The sequence below is a fragment of the Pieris rapae genome, chromosome Z, assembly GCF_905147795.1.
Source record: "Pieris rapae chromosome Z, ilPieRapa1.1, whole genome shotgun sequence".
NCBI classification, from domain to species: domain Eukaryota; kingdom Metazoa; phylum Arthropoda; class Insecta; order Lepidoptera; family Pieridae; genus Pieris; species Pieris rapae.
Genome location: NC_059534.1, coordinates 9,175,021 through 9,195,081, shown reverse-complemented (window position 1 = coordinate 9,195,081; position 20,061 = coordinate 9,175,021). Strand labels below are relative to the sequence as shown.

Genomic DNA, 20,061 nt, shown 5'->3' with positions numbered 1-20,061 from the left:
AAAGAAATATATCCATGTCCAGGGGTCGAAGAGAACACGATGACACAAACGATAAAAAAAAAATTTCGAAGACTTTTACATTCTATATACCTAGTGAAGGTTCAACTTTTGAAACATGCCTCATTGTCTCCTCCTTGTCTGTTTGTACCTCATTACCTGTTTGTCCCCAAGTGTCACACGTTTATGCCTCTGTTTACCCGTATCTCCTTTCTTAGTTCTACTAATGGGTGTCATGCGGTTGGGTTTTAATAAAATTGTTAGAATTGCTAATCACTTTTCTGGATTTGACAAAACTATTCTCAACATTACGACTTTCAGTTTAACATGTTCCTGGCCAACTGAGTCATGGGAACCAACACACAAATACAAACAGTGACTCTAGAAGTGAATTTATTTCTTTAATCATTGTATGGGAATCTTTTCATAACGTAGGTACTAAGAAATCAACTATATAGGTGAGGTTGAATAATTAATACTACTTGAAGATACGTGGGATATGTTAAAAGGCCGTAAATGAATCCCTGGCGCATGAGCTAGCAACAGATGAGTGTTAGTGCCAGCTTCTATTAAAAACTTTTCACATGTCAAACCTTGGACTTACAGTTTTACCCTACGGAGGCGGTATGTAATTGTTGGGCGTGGTTAAATTACGACTAGATACCCCAGCCAATAGCCTTCCAGCGTCAATATTTGATGAGGTCCGAAGCTTGTCCATCACGGCGGGCGGCGGTCATTCGCACTTTAAATAATATATCAGGAGTGTCACAGCGTAGTTTTCTATTTCATATTTAACAATGTATTGATTTTTTATGTTTGTTCTCGCCTTCGTAATAGTAAAGTCGAAATATATGTGTGCGGTATTTCGAAACGACTTATCATAACTTTGAAGTTATACGTCTTTAGGCGCGTTAGGGAAAAATTATGACAGTAAATTTTTACGATGCGCGCGCACAGCGTCACTTAAATCTGACACCCTAAAGTTAGGTACGGTCAATCTTTTAGATTTTGTATTGTTAGTGTCGTTTGTTCTGCTAACGTAGAATAAGACGAAGGATAAAATTTTCGAAAATATTTTTACGCGTGTACTAAGTACTAACTAAGTATAGAGGGTAAAAAACTCAAGTCCAAATTTTACCAATAAACTTTTTTTAAATCTTAAGTTTATCAGTATATTTATTCAATTTTCAGCCTTCTGGGCCTGAAAGATCTTTATCGCAACCTGTAATATCAAAGGCAAAAAGGTTTTCACTCGACAAATAATGTAATGTAAAATAAGTATCTACGTTCATAAATATTGTTTACGTAAAAGTTTCCTTCAGTAAAACGTTACTGCCGACTAACTAGGACAGCTAAGTATGTTTCTTTCAGTAAAATGCGTTACATTCTTAACCTTATTACACGGTTAAAGTAGCCAAGATACATAAGCACATGCCTAGGTTTCAGTTTCACATTGCATATTATGTAACTAAAAAACAAAGGACGCGCGCGCCTAAGACAGGTAACTTAGGAAGAATGATGAATGAAAAGAACGAAAGATTCAAGAAACGTAGATCTTTAAATATAGAATTAAACGTCATCAGAACTGTTCGAATATTTGACATGAGCTCGAACTGACACGAACATTTGAAGGAGCTCCTGTTTAACATTTGGGAACGGAAATCTTTTTAATAATCTTAATTTATTTTTAATTAACTAAGAAATTTTAGATGTTTTAAGCTGACCTATGATACAAATACAGATTCAGAAATCTGATGCCAGAGGTTGTAGCGCCACTGATTTATTATTATACAAATAAGGTTAGGAACATAAGGGCTTAAGACCCAAAAATCTTGAAACATGTACAGAACTTAAAAGGTTTTTTAAATGTCTGATTTATTATTGTTGAAGGCTATACGCATAATCTATTTAAGATCTAACAACTACTTATTGGAGATGACTAATACGAAAACTGTATTAAATTTTAGAATAGCATAGTAATAAAAGCGTTTAATAATCTAAATAACGTTGATCCAATTATACTTATTATAGTTAATTCTGGCAACAATTTTGTCCAAAGTTACGGGATATGCTAAGGAGGACATCATAATAATTAGATCGTTATCAACCGTTATTATATTATAAATTTCTGAGCATAACATTATGTATGCATATTTTGTATAGTGTCGAGATAATATTTAAGGTATAGTATGTGTCGATACATTTATTATCAAAATAAAAAAACCTGGGCAAAACTTTAAAATGTGTCATTTGTTATTGGTTAATTGAATTCCTTATTGAAGTAATTTTATAGAAAATCGTGAGACTCTTATCCTTGAGGTCGTAGGTTCGATCCCCGGCTGTATACCAATGGACTCTTTCTATGTGTGCATTTAAAATTCACTCGTGACGATACCGGCTTGCCTTAAACCTTTAACAGCTAGAGCTCAAGAGGCTGATCACCTACTTGCCTTACTTACTTGCTTACTTGCCTTTACTTGCAAGATACAAATACAGAAATCTGAGGCCGAGACCTAAACATATTGGAGTGTCACTGATTAATTTTCATTTAATTTATATAATAATAGTGACGTTATGAAAATGATTCTAAAATATCCATTAAATCGATTGATAACGACGAATATATCCAAAATTTAAATATCGATATTAGTGAATCCCTAGTGGTTGATTAGAATTGCTGCGGGCGAATGTGTAATCGGCCTTTAAGCGCTGGTCCTTTTAAGCACGCCATTGAAATCGATAACTAATCATTATAATGATTATGAGTTGTCTTATTTTGCCCTGACGAACAGAAGTTAGACGGAAAAATTCCACGCACGTTGCCCACGAACAGTTATTACTATGTTATTTTTATAATTATAATTATCTTGGCAAATTTGTACTTTCATTTTGTGTTTAATGTGGGTAAAAAAAGTCATTTTATTATCATTTGAAGTATTTTCTCTTCTTGCCAACATACAAAATGAGGCTAGGACATTTTAAGATGTTGTCAATCGGAGAAAATTAATTGATATATTGTTTGCATTTAAGATATTTAACAATCAGAAGAACGTGCAACGAGCATTATATTAAAGGATCTAGCTTTTGATATCCGAAGATAACCCCACACTCTTTGTAATAAAATTTTCGTTTTTTTCTTATCTCTACATGTAAGTTAATAGCTAGTCACATTAAAAATTGATTTGTTTTTTGTATCATTTTTTTTAATAAAGCACTCTCAATCGCGCTCGCGAGAACTTTGCTGAGGCGCTACAAACTTGTTAGGTTTGGGCCTCAGATTTTTGTATCTGTTTCATGATCATTTGCTTATCTAGTCAAGTAGGCGATCAGCTTTCTGTGCCTGACGAACGCCGTTTACTCTTTGGGTCTAAGGCAAGTTCGGATTCTCGCGATGTTTTTTTCACCGTTCCATAGAAAAGTCCATAGGTGCACAGCCACAGATCGAGCCTACGGATGAGAGTCGCACGCTGAAGCCACTAGACCACTAATTTTAAGAATTAGTACGATTTTTTCTTGAGAAACCTGAGTTAAATTGGTTCGGAAAGACTTCTCATCCATGCATCAGTGAGCCAACCGTTGGCAAGCTTATAAATACATAACTTCAAAAGTTTTCCTACCGTCTTGTCAAAAACCACAATTTTTTTTTTCATTTGCACGGATAGTCAAGGTATATTCGAAATTGCATTACAAATTTACAGACTGAGCCGTATACATAAATGCCTTCATTATAATCAAAAAAAGTTAATTATAAGCAGTTTGCTTGTCGCTACCTCATGATCCCATGGAATTAGTATGTCACGATTATTTAGGAGTTTGTCTGAAGATCAGTATCTCATGCCTGGAGCAAAAAGGCGTTTGGGTAATTTTGGTTAAAAGCTTAAGTAGTAGCCGTAAATTGATCAGGGATACGTTTATATATGCCAAGTGATGACTGACTGTTGAGACTTCAAATTATTGATCCTAACGTTTTAAACATGTACTTCCTCCGACTTTGATTGTACCCATTAGAGTCTCTTAAGCAGTAGTGTTCAAGTGCGCTAATTAAGACCCCAGATTCATCTTTAAAGATACTGTGTCGGGGCCATATATTTAAAATTTGTTATGTATTTTAAATTATAATTTAAAATATATAACAAATTTTATTATTACTATTTATTTATTTATTATTACTACTAACAATGTGTAATAATTATTATTATTACTAAGTAGGGTAAGCACATTGTAAATGTATATTAAATACATTAAGGATTTGTATTGTAAAATTTAAACGTCTTACGTTTTAAAGGGAATTAATGTTAAGTAAAATTCAAAAAGGCAGTAAAGATGCATGTTAGAGTGATCACAGTTGACTAAAATTGAGACGGCTAATGGCGACGTGTATCTCGCTCGTATACAATATTAAGTTTATCGTGTAAATAAAATACTTTTTGTAATGAGAAATAAAGTTCTTTAAACATTAAACATTCAAAATCTTACGTTTACCATGAATACTTGGCACTCGTTTGACTTGGCCCTGGCTTGCAAGTTCAACGCCAATAAGCAACAGTTTAGATGCTATTTACGGTCAAATTTGATATTATAACTCCATAGAGTATGTCAGATTTAAAACACAATTTTATATAGTACCGGTGATCCCATAGCTGGTGTTATTCTTACTGTTCTAAAATACAGCGAGTAAATGTAACTCAAACTAAAATATTATTATAGGTAAATAATACTATTTTATTATGGTATTTTTAGGCCAAGCTTAGTATATACAAGTGTGACTAGTCCATAGGATGTATCTCACACCGTAAAGGTTATAATGAAACCGTGATGCATTAAGTCACGATGTGCGTGAATGACGCTTCACGAGCGCCCGTCACACCGACATGCGACATTAGCAATGCATGGCTCGCACCCCGCGTCGCCCCGAGCCTCGTCGTCCAGCCGTTGATAAATAACAACTGCGTCCGAAATAACAATTAATGGTTATTTAACGAGATTCCATTTAATTATCGTGAGGCGAATTGCGTTATGCCAAATTCCCAATAGTTGGTATTTCGATAATGAATTCTCGAACACGTGTCAACTGTCTATCGAATTAATCCAAATATTCGAAATACAAAAATCACTTACATGTATTGCAACGTACGGTTGGTTCATAGCGAATAACTTAAATGGAAAACTTTAAGCGAGTGCGAACACAATCTAAATGAAATGCAATCAGGCGCAACGCGGCAGTTTGAGAAGCATGTCTTCTTAAATTATTATCGATAAATGCTAAACTTTAACATTAATTACAGACTAAAGAAATTAAACGTAACAAGCTGCTGTAATTAATAGACTAGAGTAAGTATTGTTTTAATGTTAGTACAATACTTTGTCCATTTACAGTTAATACAGTTGTTACATGTCTTCGAATTGATATGTATAGCGAGACTAATTTATAATTATAAAGAACTATAATTTGTTCTAAAACATAATCATTGCTTTTAATATTCTCTACGCACAAACCAGTATATAATCTAGTCCTCGAGTCATCTAAATTATGAATATAAATTAACGCAAATTTCAGGGCGTTTATTTTAAATTAAAAGAACGGTGTAATAGTAGGACTGTTAAGAGTAATGAAATGGGTTAAATAACTTGTATATTATTATGTTGGTAAGGTAGATGCCGGCGGGTGTTTCGAGTTTGGTTTATAAATAACATTTAGAGGGTGGAGCGGGGGTTTGGATTAAGAGGCCGGGACTCAATTAAACTGTGCTACCGGACCCGGCTTTTATTGTGGACTTTTGTGACCTCCCACCGGATTTCCAAATAAATGAACCCACTTTACGCAGAGAGTGCGTTTGCAAAACTCTGTAGTAATGTATGGTCCCCTATGAACAAATAACGGTGCTGTGATCTTGTTTGCTAAAGTAATTATCATAACCTGTACTGTGGTTCAGATGATACTTTTAATTATACTAAGCCTTAGCTTAATATAAAAACCGCTGGCATGGCTCTACATTAGATTTTATATTCAATAAGTGCTAATTATAATCAGCTAATTTTACAGGACGCACTGATGATTTATCAGCTTAATCAAACTTATTTATTTACGGTCTTGTTTAGAATAAAATTGTTATAAATGTAATCTGATATATACTTATATACCTACTCTGGTAGATGTAAATTGAATTAATAAATGTATTTGGACAGTATGTTGCCTCTACTAAAGAAAAATGAGGAAAAATTATAATTAATTCTGTTTAAAATATTGTTGCGCATTAAAACTTTCCAATAGGAAAGTGATATGGTAGTACTTGAATAGCGACCAATTAGAATTAAGTGTTATTGGAATTAATAAGAAATTTAAATTATAATTATACGTATCTACTAATATTATATAGAGAATTTGTGAGGTTGTTAGAGCTAATATACTGAACAGATGTTGAAACTCACATTATTTGTGAGTCTCATATTAAACCTGAGACCTTAGTTAAAAAGCTTTCTTTGTTGAACGCTGATTTAACGAGTAGTAGAGTATTGACTTCTTTAAAAAAAATCGTAATAATTATGCCTACAAATACAGGAGAACCTAACTAGAGAACTCTATTTATTATTAACTCTATTTCGCTTTACAGCAATATCAATAATGATAAATGTATATTAATTAAGGTACGTATTTTTTTAAGGCTCACGGGTCAAAACAATACTCATACTAGTATATTAGGTACGTAAAGCAGCATGTTACGTTAAATTTATTTACTCTGTAATTAATGTAAAAGCATTTATTGATCACATATAAATTTTTTGTTCAATAAAAGATAAAATTAACTAGCTTTTAACTGAAATTCGTGTTAATAAAATAACTTTATACTTAGCTAAATATAAATTTTGTAAGGCATTACGGTTAATATCAATTACTTTCTTCATATTAACCGATATCAATGTAGCAAACTTTCGGTTAATCGTGATTAACACAGCTAGTTTTAAACCTACGAGTGAGTGCCACAGAACCATACAGCTATTAAACGCCGAGCCAAATTGAATGGCCAATTTAATTCGTTCAATTAGACGGAAAATTGTTACCTGTATTGGCTTGTTTATACTCATATGAATCGTATTGTGAAATTGCTTTGATAGCAATTGTGATTGTAACGATTGATTTTGTACCACATATACATAGGGTTGCTGGGGGTGATGTACTAAATAAATACTATGAACTATTTGAAATGCGTGACTGCGATTTATTTTGTGTGGATGATAAATTAAATGATTGTCATAGTATTAATAAACTTAATCATAATACACATCCATTTTTTCTTAAAAAAGCGTACATGGTTCACGTTCAGAATTGCTTGTCTCCTGTAAACCCTATTTGTTGAAGTCCTATACATACCTACGTAGTTTGTTTGAAGTCCTTGAGGTCCGTCAGCAAGGCAAACAAATATCTGCGTCTTCTTTGAAACACATTTACTGAAAAGTACATTTAATGGTAGGTATTATACAGTAGGACTGCGAAGCGCGCCAATTTATTGATTATGACCCAAGTCCGCCTGTCGCCTGCCTACCATATAACAACTTACAACGAATCGTATCTTGTGTCGGCCATACATTGCGCAGAGACGACGAGAAATTGGAGAAACTGAACGTAGTTGGTAACACAGAAGGGAAAAGATTTGGTCCGATCTACTGAACCGACGAACTCAACATCAAATCAACTGAAAGATTCGTCCTCAAAACTGTACACTGTCATAAGAGAGGCGGCGGACAGAAACCGGTGGAAGAAGATAGTCCCCTCCAGATGCTTCGCTGCTGACCACGACGCTCATGAGCAGAAAATTCAGCAAAATTCTACGTAAGAATGAAGTTAATCTAGAAAACCTTACTATCAAACGCCAGAAAACTAAATCCCGCTCCGCAATCATGTGGTTGGGTACTGATTGTATTAAATATTTTAATTTAAATTGATGATGAAACAATTTTAATTTTTAAATTTTGTTTATCATAGTTGACACAAAAAATGTTCTACATAATTATTACTAATTAAATCAATCGATTATATTTGATAATAAATCAGTAAAGTGATTTTGCAAAGGTGCCTGCGATATCTATAGATATGTATTTAAGTGCTCTAATAACACTTTTTGTTCAAAAAGAGCCGATACATGGCGTTTTAACCGATAATATCGATAAAACTTTGATAAATGATAAGAATATACCTATCTTGTGTTGTTTATATAATAATCAAAGACATCTAGGTTAAGGGTTGAGCGGTATTTGAAAGCTGGTTTGCTAATCCATCATGATCATATTTGTTCTAAGTCGTAAGGACAATTGATGACAGTTTGTGAATTGCCGTCCTCTCCACGATTTATAAAGATTTCTCTTCTACAATATCTATATTTCAGTTTAATTTACAAACAATTATAAATATAATAGGTCAGGAATTCTCAGCATATATTGTTGGAAACATATAATATCCAATTGATAATTTTGAGGTGTGGGGTTCAATTTTGATATATAAGTTTCACAGTTTCTAGAGGTGGTTACTCAATACGGAGAGGGACGCAGCAAACGAAATTGGATTTAAAAGAAAGAAACACATTTTTAATGTTTTATAATTTACAGATTGAAACATCCATGCAATAATAATAATCATTATTAAAAGCGATAACATAATTAATTAATTTATTAACACTTCGTTACATGACAATATTAAAATAGAACATGGTTAAATCAAAAGGAGAGATCTTTTCCAGGCAACCACTAACGTATTTAAGCCAGAATGTCTCTACAGTAGGTAATGTGGATTATATTAGTGTAGTCTTATAAGAGTCTTCTTATTGTAATGATACTATATAGTACAAATTAATAACGTATTTATACATTTCCGAACACCGCAGAATTTGTCTTTTAAAGGAAAATTACCAACGGAACTTAAAAACTAATATTAGTTAGAGCCTACGAAATTGACAGCGAAGAGAAATTGTTTTTCCAATAGTTCTATTACTAATACTAATACAGCAAGTGTATTCTTTGTTTCAATATAAACAACAGAAAAATCTTTAACTGGTCCGATGTTTAGCGTGTATAAGATAAATCTGTGTATTGCTGTTGTAGCAAGCAGTAGATAAAACTGATAACGTCTCAATCATATTAATCATTCCTAAAGGTCGTGTCACAAGGTGCCTGCTGCCCTGCTAGATACAACTACCAAAAAGAAAACTTTTTAATTAACATGCGGATAAAAATATTTAACTGGGTATTGTATCACTCATATTTTTATGTCACGGGTTCACCTAATGTTAAGTGAGCATCCACGAAACCCACAATGCCAGAAGGCTTGCAAGCGCGCTGTCGGCTTTTAAGAGTTGGTGATCTTCTTAAAGGGAGCAGTGATGGCCTAGTGGCTTCAGCCTGCGACTCTCATACCTGAGGTCGTAAGTTCAATCCCCGGCTGTGCACCAATGGACTTTCTAAGTGCCCATTTAACATTTACTCGAACGGTGAAGGAAAACATCGTGAAGAAACCGACATGTCTTAAACCCAAAAAGTCGACGACGTGTGTCAAGCACTGGAGGCTGATCACCTACTCTCCTAATACATTTAAACAATGATCCTGAAACAGATTAAAATCTAAGGCCAAGACCTAGTTAAGTTATAGCGCCACTGATTTTTTTTAAAGGACTCAGTCTAATTGGTTCGGAAATACTTCAGTGGGCAGCTGTTTCCACTAATAATCTTGTAATTTATAAACTACCGGCTTAACGGTGTAAAAAGCCAGGCCTTTGGTCTATGATGAGTATCAAGTAAGTTTAAAAGGTCAGAATATAAGGCTTTTGTTATTATTATACACTGATGAATGTCAAAGAAAAGAAAGGAACACCTTACCCGTTCCCAAATTAAGTGAGACGAATTGACAAAAAACTCTCCGCTTTTGTTTTTAATTACCAATTTTTGGTTAACTAGGAAATTGTAACTGCAATTATATTGTTTTTTTAGAAATTTCAATATCTTAGAAATTTCAAAATAGTATTTAATAATTAAGCCCTATAATAGTTTAGGTTTGCATTTGTAGAGATCAGACCCTAACGCTCAAACCGAATAACCTATCTCAATCCATTTCTGACCATCCGTGATTGACATCTTAATCCAAATATTGATAAACGTGTGACAATAACCAATCGACGGATTGTAATAGCCATCTGTCGATACAAGCTATCTATGGTAGGTCGGATCGGTGTATGTGGATATACCTTTATATGAAAATGACAGTTCAACTGTGCCAATATCCTATCTTTAGAATTAAACTTTCACCAGTGTTTAAAATAATTAAAAATTTATTATTTTCTATTTGGTATGTTTTAAACATAGACTATATATGTATATTTGAATATTATTTGTATGGTTTTATTTACTTTATTAGGTTTAAATTGATTATGAAATATGAGTGTGAAGAGCGAAGAAAGTGCATTCTATCCGTCGCCAAAAATGGATTCTCTTCGTAGGGTTTGGTTATTGGGATGCAGGTATGAGATCTATCGACTGTCATAGGTTCAGGCGTAAATCTACGCCATCATTGTTTTTCTGTCTTCAAATGTAATTATCTATTAATAACTACATTTTTATGTACCTAACATTATATAATATATTATATATTTAAGGTGTTAGTAATAACACGTATCTAAGTGTTTGAAATATTCCTACTTAAAGGGTTAATTAGAAATCTATAACTTAATTGCTTGTAGCTTCTAAAGACTACATATTGTTAAGTGTGTTATAATTATAATCTTCTTCATATATTTTCATAATGCGTACTAAGAAATTATTATGACACTCTATGGAAAACAATAAGTAAATTAATGTTACAGTACATAATTTAAACCTCATTTATATAAATTTGGATACTAACAAACAGGTTTAAATTCTAAGTCATTCAAGTGACTGAACCTAGAAAGCTTATAAAAGATTTACATGTCATCTGCCCGACGGCAATCGTACAACTGTATATTGTTAAATAATACAAATTATAATTATATTATATAAACCTTATATAAAATAGCAAAACTGTTAAGTTTAAAGTCGTCTAATAAATAAAATAAAATTTATTTTATTTAATTTATGAAATTTTAAGCTAATTCATTAAAGTTAATTCATCAAATTAATAAATGTAATCTATTAATATTTTTGTATATTTATGGTAATTTTGTTAAATATAAACGTAACGCAACGTTGTATATGAATGGAGATAGGTATGTCTTCAATCTACATATACTTATATCTTATTGATAACCTAACCTTAAACCTACTTCCAAAATTTTTGATTATGGTAATATCTTTTATGTAATTGGATATGTAATAGATTTTATTTGGTTATTTCATTTATGATAGGTAAGTTTAACACATTGATTGAGAATATTGTCATAATAATAGTCAGTACCCATTCGTGTTTCTATTTACAATATTTTAGATGAGGCGGAGTTATAGTTTCTTCTTTGACTAGTTCATATGGAACCACCTGCTTTCTTTTGTTTTTCTGCGATAAAGGTCACTAAACGATTAACATGAAATAAGTATTCTAGTTGGTACCTGCGAGGCGGGCGGGTATGAGTAGCCGAACTGTGCGTACGCTGCCATAGGGACGATCATATGGGCGGCTTCACAATACACTGTCTCTCAAAGTCTAATCACGGACGGTAGGTCTATGTTAATATATCACAGTTAAAAAGCGCGGTGGGTTGCGCGCCGCCAACCGCGCGTCAGGGTAAATCACGCACTCGCATCCCGGTTCCTTTCGCTCGATCGACGAACACGTTCGCACGACCAACTCTTAACACAGACTGGCGCGCGGCAGACCGTAAACGCCCCTCCACTGAAGGAATCAACTATCTAGGCCGCGCCTCCGAGGCGGGGTCTGATAAAATCCACCAATCGGCGGACGAATCGTCCATCCTTTTCAGACCGATGGGGACTTGGATTGCTTTAAATAGCCCCTTTGGCCGTAGGCCACGCCTCCTTAAGCCAACCCTATGTTTGAGGTGAGGGGCGGGGGTGAAGGAAAAAGTGGTGGAGTAGGAGTGATGTTTATGGGTTTTCGGCGACGTAGAGTGTACGACGAGCAAGCCAATCTGTACTGGCAAAAAAACAAGTCGATCCGACAAGTTTTTTCACGTTGTCAGATGGTATGGCGAATCTTGTGTATGTATAGCGGAAATGATAAGAGAACAAAAGGTAATGTTTTCGATAAATGACGCTTATCACTTCGATAATGCAATATGAATGTTTTATCAGAAATACGTTTACATATCTGAGGGTGTATACTGTATATGTTGACATTACAATTTATAGCTAGCAGTCTCGGTTTATATTCGGTAATTTTTATACCTAAGTATATGTTACTCAGAGATACCAAATCCTTAAGATTTTTGGAAAACGTTTGTATCGTTTTAACTCACATAAATACACATATTTACGTTTTATTACATACATCTTGATAAGATTTGGAATTTTGCGTGGTTATATCAAAATATAAAAAAAGCTTAGTTACGTAGTTATTAAATATTACGCTTCAAAATCAAACTTGTGTCATTTTAATTTTACGTGTACAAGATGATATATTTTGTAAAGTAAATAAATATAAAAATATATGACGCTACTTTTAATAAAAAAACAAGCTGGTGGCGTTACAACCTGAGATTTTTAATCCTTCGATATTCTGGTCACAGTTTTTGATATTAAATGCGTAATCATTAATAATAATTGTACGCATAGAGCGCACCGGGGTTGTAACGCACGAGTATTGGAGTTGGCCAAATAAAATAATAAGCTAAATAAAATTGAAGAGTCTTAAAAAATAATTTCGTTTAAAATTACATTTATTTGCGATATATAAAATTAATTCGCCTTTGTGTCTCCAACTCCTATGAGGGACTCTACATTTTGTTGTGGTAAAGCTCAAAGCTCGACGCGGCCGCAGTTGTTTTGCTTGCGTTCAATAGATGGCGCCATAAAAAGCTCTGACAACCTGGTCTTAATTTTCTTTTGCTGCACGCTATTAATTGCTATTGTTACACGTTAAAAAATCTCTTCAATAAATGTATAATTTAGTATAATCCATTATGCTCTATAATTAATCTGCGGCCATAGACAGTTTCTTACTTATCATTGTCTGATCTATGACGACATATATAATATTAAGTATTAATTCAAACTTTGAACTGAATTTATACAATTCAATATAAATATCGTTTATGAATGGAGCCATAATTGTGCCCTTCCATAATTGTACATAGGTCAGACTAAACCAACCAAAAATCCTCGCCAAACGCCAGATGTCTATGCCTTTAATTTGTTTTCTATCTTATTAGTCAAACAAAGTGTTCATCTAGTTAAAATTTAATAATTAAACAATAATTTTAAGATTACATAATATTAGCATGCTAAACTCCTTCGATTACAAAGTGGTATTTCGAATACATTTAATTACCACATGAAAATAGGTGATAAATGCTGTATTGCCTTAACAAATGTATGCAACGATACATTATAATTATGCACCATATAATGAGGCCTGTTCGGACTGTAATTAGAATAAAATTACATTATACAATTAGTATTGCCGTTAACGTACTTATTATTAAAAGATTACTGATAAGTTCTTGAATGCGAAGCTCCCATGATACATTTTTAAACGTTTTTATATGGTAGAGACTAGAGACAAACTAGCCTACAAAATAAAAGGTAGTATGGACATAGGTTAGTGTTTGCGTTGCTGACGTTGTAGGGATGCTACGGTAAGTTTTTGCGATTAAAATATATTTACAATTAAAATTGGGTTATATGCTTTGGCTATAATAATGTCATAAAAATCGCTTGAGCCGTTTCAGGGGTGTTACAAACTCAGAGACAGATTTTTTATTGTATCTTAAATTTTGTAGTATTTTAAGGGCCTGTTTCACAAATTCCGGATAAGTTCCAAATAAGCTATTTATTACTTATTGGTAGGATAAATACTATTGTTGCGTTTCACGACTGTCAGGTAGCGCGAAATTTCTTCGGAACTTTTATCTTCCGAATAATTTATGTTTTGCTATTTGGTACTTTATCCATACATTGTGAAACAGGCCCTAAGTCTAATCTTCCCTCGTTATCGGCCGTATTATGTTTACGCTGTGATGAAATTCATGCAATTGGACTATTCTCTTTCCAACCTTCGGCTGGTATTTAAAATGCAATTACCTATGAAATTTTTCTTACTAGGGCTACAAAATTCAATTTAACTAAATTGTAACCATCGAATACCAGCTTTCCAAAGATAATTCTTATTAATAAGTAAACCCCTACAATTAAACACAATTATAAATTTAATATAACGAATGTTAGAATGCAATGTAGTGTAAAACGAATCAACAGTAGATTTTAGTAATGTTTAACTCTAGATGGTTCTGCTTATAGTAGACCTAGATCGCTCATAATGAACTAACTACATATACATAGAAAACATTCATAACACTTGTACCGCATGTACTGCCACTGGTTTCACGTAATTATTACTTTAATAAAGCATGTGTATCGAACAGACACGCAACTGCAGTCAGCATTAAAGTGGAATATTTAATTCCAATAACACGATTTCCTTTAGAATCCCCGACTCCAAAATGCTCTAAAATATTTCTTTATATTATGAATTAAATGCGTAGTTCTCTTGACGTTCAGCCTTAGTCTGTGGTTTCATTATAATTGTGTCAACTATCAATTTCATTACGATTATTGTTTAGGTGCGTTAACGAGTTTGATAAGATTAGAAGGAATCGTTTTATTGTATCCTATAGTTATTAAGCTCGATTTAAGCAATTATGTATATACAATGCTGAGATTTCTTGACGAAGGCATCGTAGTCTAGGAGTACGACTAAATACGACTCGTTTTTGGATTTCCTGGTTCCACAAAGTGGTGGTGCGCGGCAAAAACTACCTTGAAAACGCGCAGTTGTGGAACGGCGGACGTCGAGGAAATACGGGTGGAATTTCGTATTAAGCCTCGACGTGCGATGATGAAACACAGCTGCTATCATTAGACCGAACAACTCCTTTGAACACTCTCCAGGGTAAATGCGGTAGAAGATGCAGATCCCCCATCTCTACGCAAGGTCAAGGGTCAAGCCGCTCGGAGTACGACTGGATTTATTGTTTTTATTATTCCTATATGTGTTTCGTAAATGTTAGAATCTTTTTGTATATATTGTGTATTCCATCTTTAGCTAATTTAATTGGTTTTTGTTATATGCTGTAGAAGAACGAAATAAATCAATGCAAAATTGGAAATAGCGTTCATACGACCAGTCTACAAATCACATAATTAAGACTGTATTTCTTACTAATTAGGTTTATTATACTATGAACATAAAAATCTTTTATCAACGCTACAATAAAAACGGAATATGATTTTTTACACTTAGCTTTTGTATACAGCGAGCACGAGGCTTACCACCCTTTAAGTGACACTATGAACTCGCAAGTGCGTTGCCGGTTTTTAAGGAATCGGTGCTCTAAAGGACATAAAGACGCATTGATTCGGAAATACCTCGGGCGAGATAAGTAGGTTTAACCCACAACCGATTATTATAGTGACATAGACAATCCATCCCTATTATTACATTATAAAAGGTTGAACAATTTAACACATTAATATTAGATTGGAATATGCGGTAGAGAACTGTTTAAACCATTTTTAATTAAGAAAATTCCATCTCGGGGTGAACTGAGCACGCTAATATACCAATTTGACTTAGGATCCTTCAAGAAAATAAAGTTATTTTCTTGGTAATACCATAGATGGTAATATGGTAAGTACCAATTCTTAAAGGCCGGCAGAGCACTTGTGAGCCCTCTGGCGGTATCACTGAATATCATGTGATGCATCCCTGGCATATAAAAAACAACAAATTCTTGGTTGGTCGCAACTCAGTGGGATTAATAATTCTCTTTTTTTGGAGAGAGTAATTAATAAATATTAAAAAAATAGAGAATTTAATTTTGTATGGAACAGGAGCATAGGAAAATGTTGCATATGAACTCGTACAAAAAATACGTCTGTCTGCTTTTTATCAAAATTATTAATCAATTAAAATGATGGGTAGCGCCTTCAGGTCTGGTCAGATATGTGTGTCTGTTTCGTGATCTCACGCCATTTTTGAGTCTAAGGCATCATATGGCATACACATGTTCGAAGCTACCAGAGGGATGAGACAACTTGATCAGTAGTGCCATTTGATAATTTTTTTCTGCTTTCCACTGTATGTTAGAGTGTTATGTATTTAGTACTGTGGAAAATGTAACAAAAAAGAGAAAAACTACAAATTATTCAAGTAACCTAGAAAGGTTACTTGAATAATTTGTAGTTGCACATTTTGATTCTGTTTGATAATTTATTTTTGAATTATATTTTCCCGAAACCATTCGAGCAGGAATTGAATTACACCGAGACATGGAGGTAGGTACTGCTATTAATCTCATATATGAAAAAATATCAAACGTGTTTTTCACCATTTATTACTTGAAACACTATTAAAATTATCTCCTACACAGTAGGTTATAAAAACAGTTCTTAGGCCGAACATGATCTTCAATGTCCCTTTACCACGCCACGCGTATCTTTACATCTCATTCCCAAAGGACACAATAAAAAAAAGTTTTTGTCACTAATTGCATATCCCTGGTCTAGTATCAACACATCCGATCTCTCTACGAACGAGATTTCACTCATCGCCAATGGAAAAACTACTCTGCACCCATGTAATAAAGTCGATTTTCAATAACTGTATCATCGCATGGCGCCAAGACATCTGTCATCGTTAATAACAAGCAATTTGAGCCAATTTCGCATTTTTGGAATACGACGCGACGCGCTCATGCGTCGCTCTCGCAGGAAGTTGATAAAAACAAATACTAAATAATGCGTTTGACAATGTCAAGTTTTTGTTGAAACTAACAAGCGCCTGCGCATGGAAGACATTAGTGGGTCGGGTAAGTTATTATATGTCAGAATAATGTGTACCAGTACAATTAACTCTTGTGTAAGAAGATATCGTGAGGATTTTCGGTAACGAATTAACATAAAAACAATTATACAAGAAGTGTCTGTAACAAAAATAAAATATTAATTTAATTTATTTATCCATTAACACTTCGTTGCATTACATAAAAGAAAAAAAAATATTGAACATAATTTGATGAAAAGCAACTGGCGGCGTTATCGGTTTGGAGCGATTTCTTCCAGGCAACCATTGTGAGTGTGAGAATACTTATTACTAATACAATAAGAAGGAAAAAACATACTTAACAGAAACAAAAAAATAAACTAAACTGATATAGGATACATAAAAAAAAACAAAAAGTAAAAAGTGCACATGAATCATGATAATCTAATTCAAGAAAGGTCTCACGTCAGTTAGTAGTTAGTGATATGACGTGGACAGGTAATGTTTATACAGGAGAAATTTAAAGGAAGATAGAGAAGGAGCTAAGCGAATAGTGACGGGAAGTGAATTCCATAGCCTAACTGCTGAAACCTTAAAGGGCTCGCCAAGAAAGGGGGAGTTATGAGATGGGATTTCAAGGATATAGTATTAAATTATCTACTATCTCTAATACTTGTAATTCTAACGGCACTACAGATGATGGGACTTGGCCAGTATTACTAAATTATATGATTATAGTCTATCTCACACACTACATCTGCTTTTACCTCGATACGTTTCTCAGTAGAAACCATTGTGGGGTCCAAAATCAGAAGTTTCCAGGGTAATATTACTACTCATAGTGTGTTTTGTCATAGCTAGAGGCGGTTGCTAATTATTGCGTGAAGTTCGCCTTCGCGTGAACGAACGTTGGAAAACGCTTAGATATTTATGAACATATGTTGGTACATAATTAATTTTTACGATACATCTGATAAGCTGTCGTTTGCTAGATCTAACAAATAGTTGGACGCGGCTAGTGCACCAGAGCATCTGTAAACTTTAGTATTGAATTTTAACTTTTAACACTTCATTGAAATAAATACAAAACTAATTAAATAAGATAATATAGTAATAAGGTAGAGGATATAAACTCGAACTAAACTGAGCGTTCAAATCACAAAGCTGAAATCGTCTTCAGCCGCCGAAGGGTTTCTTTCAATATTATGAATTAATTGCTTAAAAAAATACACTAAATAAGATTTTTATATTTTAGAAGAAATACTTCAGTGGACAGCTGGTTCCACATCGTGGTGGTGCGCGGCAGAAATTGCCTTAAGAATCGCTTAGTTGTGGAACGATGGACGTCAAGGTGTTAGGTGATACGGATGGTATTTTGTATTCTTGACGTCCGACGATGAAAGTCAGCTGCAGGTATTAGTCCGTATTAGTCGTTTAGTTAAGGACTAGACAAACCTATTTAAATATTGCATAATTGAGCGGGAATCACAAATTTTAATAAAAACATGAACTTCGATGGTACGATATTCGATCACTGACACATCGTTGGCTAATGGAGCGAGACAAGGCCCGCCATTAAGGGCAGTGTTATTAATATCGTATTTTTAAAACTGTACTAATTTAACTATCCAAAAAATCCATCAAAATTGTAACAAACATTCTATTTACGTAGGCAGTTTATTTTGCATCTATAATTTGTATCAACTAAATGGATTTATTTCGAATGTTATCGCTTTAAAATATCAATTCCCACTCGAGCATCTTATAATTTATATTACTATATATTTTGAATATATCATATATTTTGAATGGAAAAATGGGATATTGTAAATATCCAGAGGGATACATATGCTTGTAGGCACATCGTGTTTATTCGTTGATTAAACATACGCGGCCGCAATGCGTATGCAAGCCGACGGACATATTACCAGGGCTCGAATTCTGATTGTTTAGAGAATTTATTACCCCTGTGCCTTGTACAGTTAATTGAATTCGCCTGTAGAATAGGCACTGGCTGAATTGCGTTGCGAGCGTTTATCGTGTCTTCTCAGTGCGTGGTCCGGCCGCCATTTTTGTTTCTGTTTTGGATATTAGAATTTGAATTTCGAATAAGATATCGATTACATTTTTGCGAATCTGTATCCTGCGTCGTCGTGAAAAATCTAGTTTATTATTTATTTAAGATCGCCTGAAGCCTCCACATGATTATTTAATCATTGTGGAGCGACGGCTTATAAATATTTTCCTGCCTTTAACAGTATATAGTATAGATAGATAAAAAATAATGTGATGTAGAAATCTAGAGTATTTATAATATTACCTAGACTAATATATAAATAATAAATAGAAAATACAAATAAATTTAATAAGTTTGGTCCCTGTAGCAAAGGGTTTAGTTAATGTTTTGGGGTAAAGTGTAAATTCAGAACTGCGTGTATTTTTATAGATCAAATCTTATTTGTAGGAACTAAACCAACTTATCTCGTACACAAATAAACAATTAAAATATGTCCTCATTTGTCCATGTTAATCAAAATAGTCTATCAATTAATTATTTGGACATATCTTTAACATCGATATCATTAATTTTATCAAGTCAACGCTCATTATCTCTGAACGTTACATATTTTTTCATTGTTTATTAAAGTGGCCATTAATCATTGTACACAAGCACTTAGTCGAGATTTTGAGATAGTTTACCTTATTAAACAATAGATAGAATATCTATTTGTAAGTTTTTAATTAGAAAGTATCAGCGAAAAGTATAGTAATTATTGGGTGATTCATAAAACGAATTAATTTGAATTTAAACCGGCTTAAAATAAAGTTTGGTTTCGGTCTACCGTTTTGTTACTATAAACCGATATTGAGGTGTTGCAATACAATTGCTTAATTAGTTTTTACTAATGCTAAAAGTATATATTAAACAACGATATCCAAAAATCAGTTACTGGTAGTACTAATATTTTTAATTATTTATTTATTTATTTATCCTTTATCGCCTTATACAAAAACACACATAAAAAAAATAAAAAAACAGTTACAAAAGATATAAGGCAAAGGGCGGCCTTATCGCTTACAAGCGATTTCTTCCAGGCAACCCTAATGAGAGA

At 33.5% G+C, this 20,061-nt stretch overlaps 1 protein-coding gene across 3 annotated transcripts in view; it reads right to left on the bottom strand.

Annotated features, from left to right (window-relative positions):
* LOC110999043 (homeobox protein caupolican) overlaps positions 1 to 20,061 on the bottom strand; it is an 83,086-nt gene that overhangs the window by 35,661 nt on the left and 27,364 nt on the right. For 2 of the 3 annotated variants that reach the window (XM_022267922.2, XM_045634171.1), the window contains exon 1: positions 11,560 to 11,799. The exons of the other annotated variant lie outside the window; for it this stretch is intronic. In XM_022267922.2, the coding sequence (XP_022123614.1) occupies positions 11,560 to 11,619 (60 nt within the window). In that variant the 5' untranslated portion in view covers positions 11,620 to 11,799. Of the gene's footprint in view, positions 1 to 11,559; positions 11,800 to 20,061 lie in introns of those variants that run through there. 3 annotated transcript variants of the gene reach the window in all.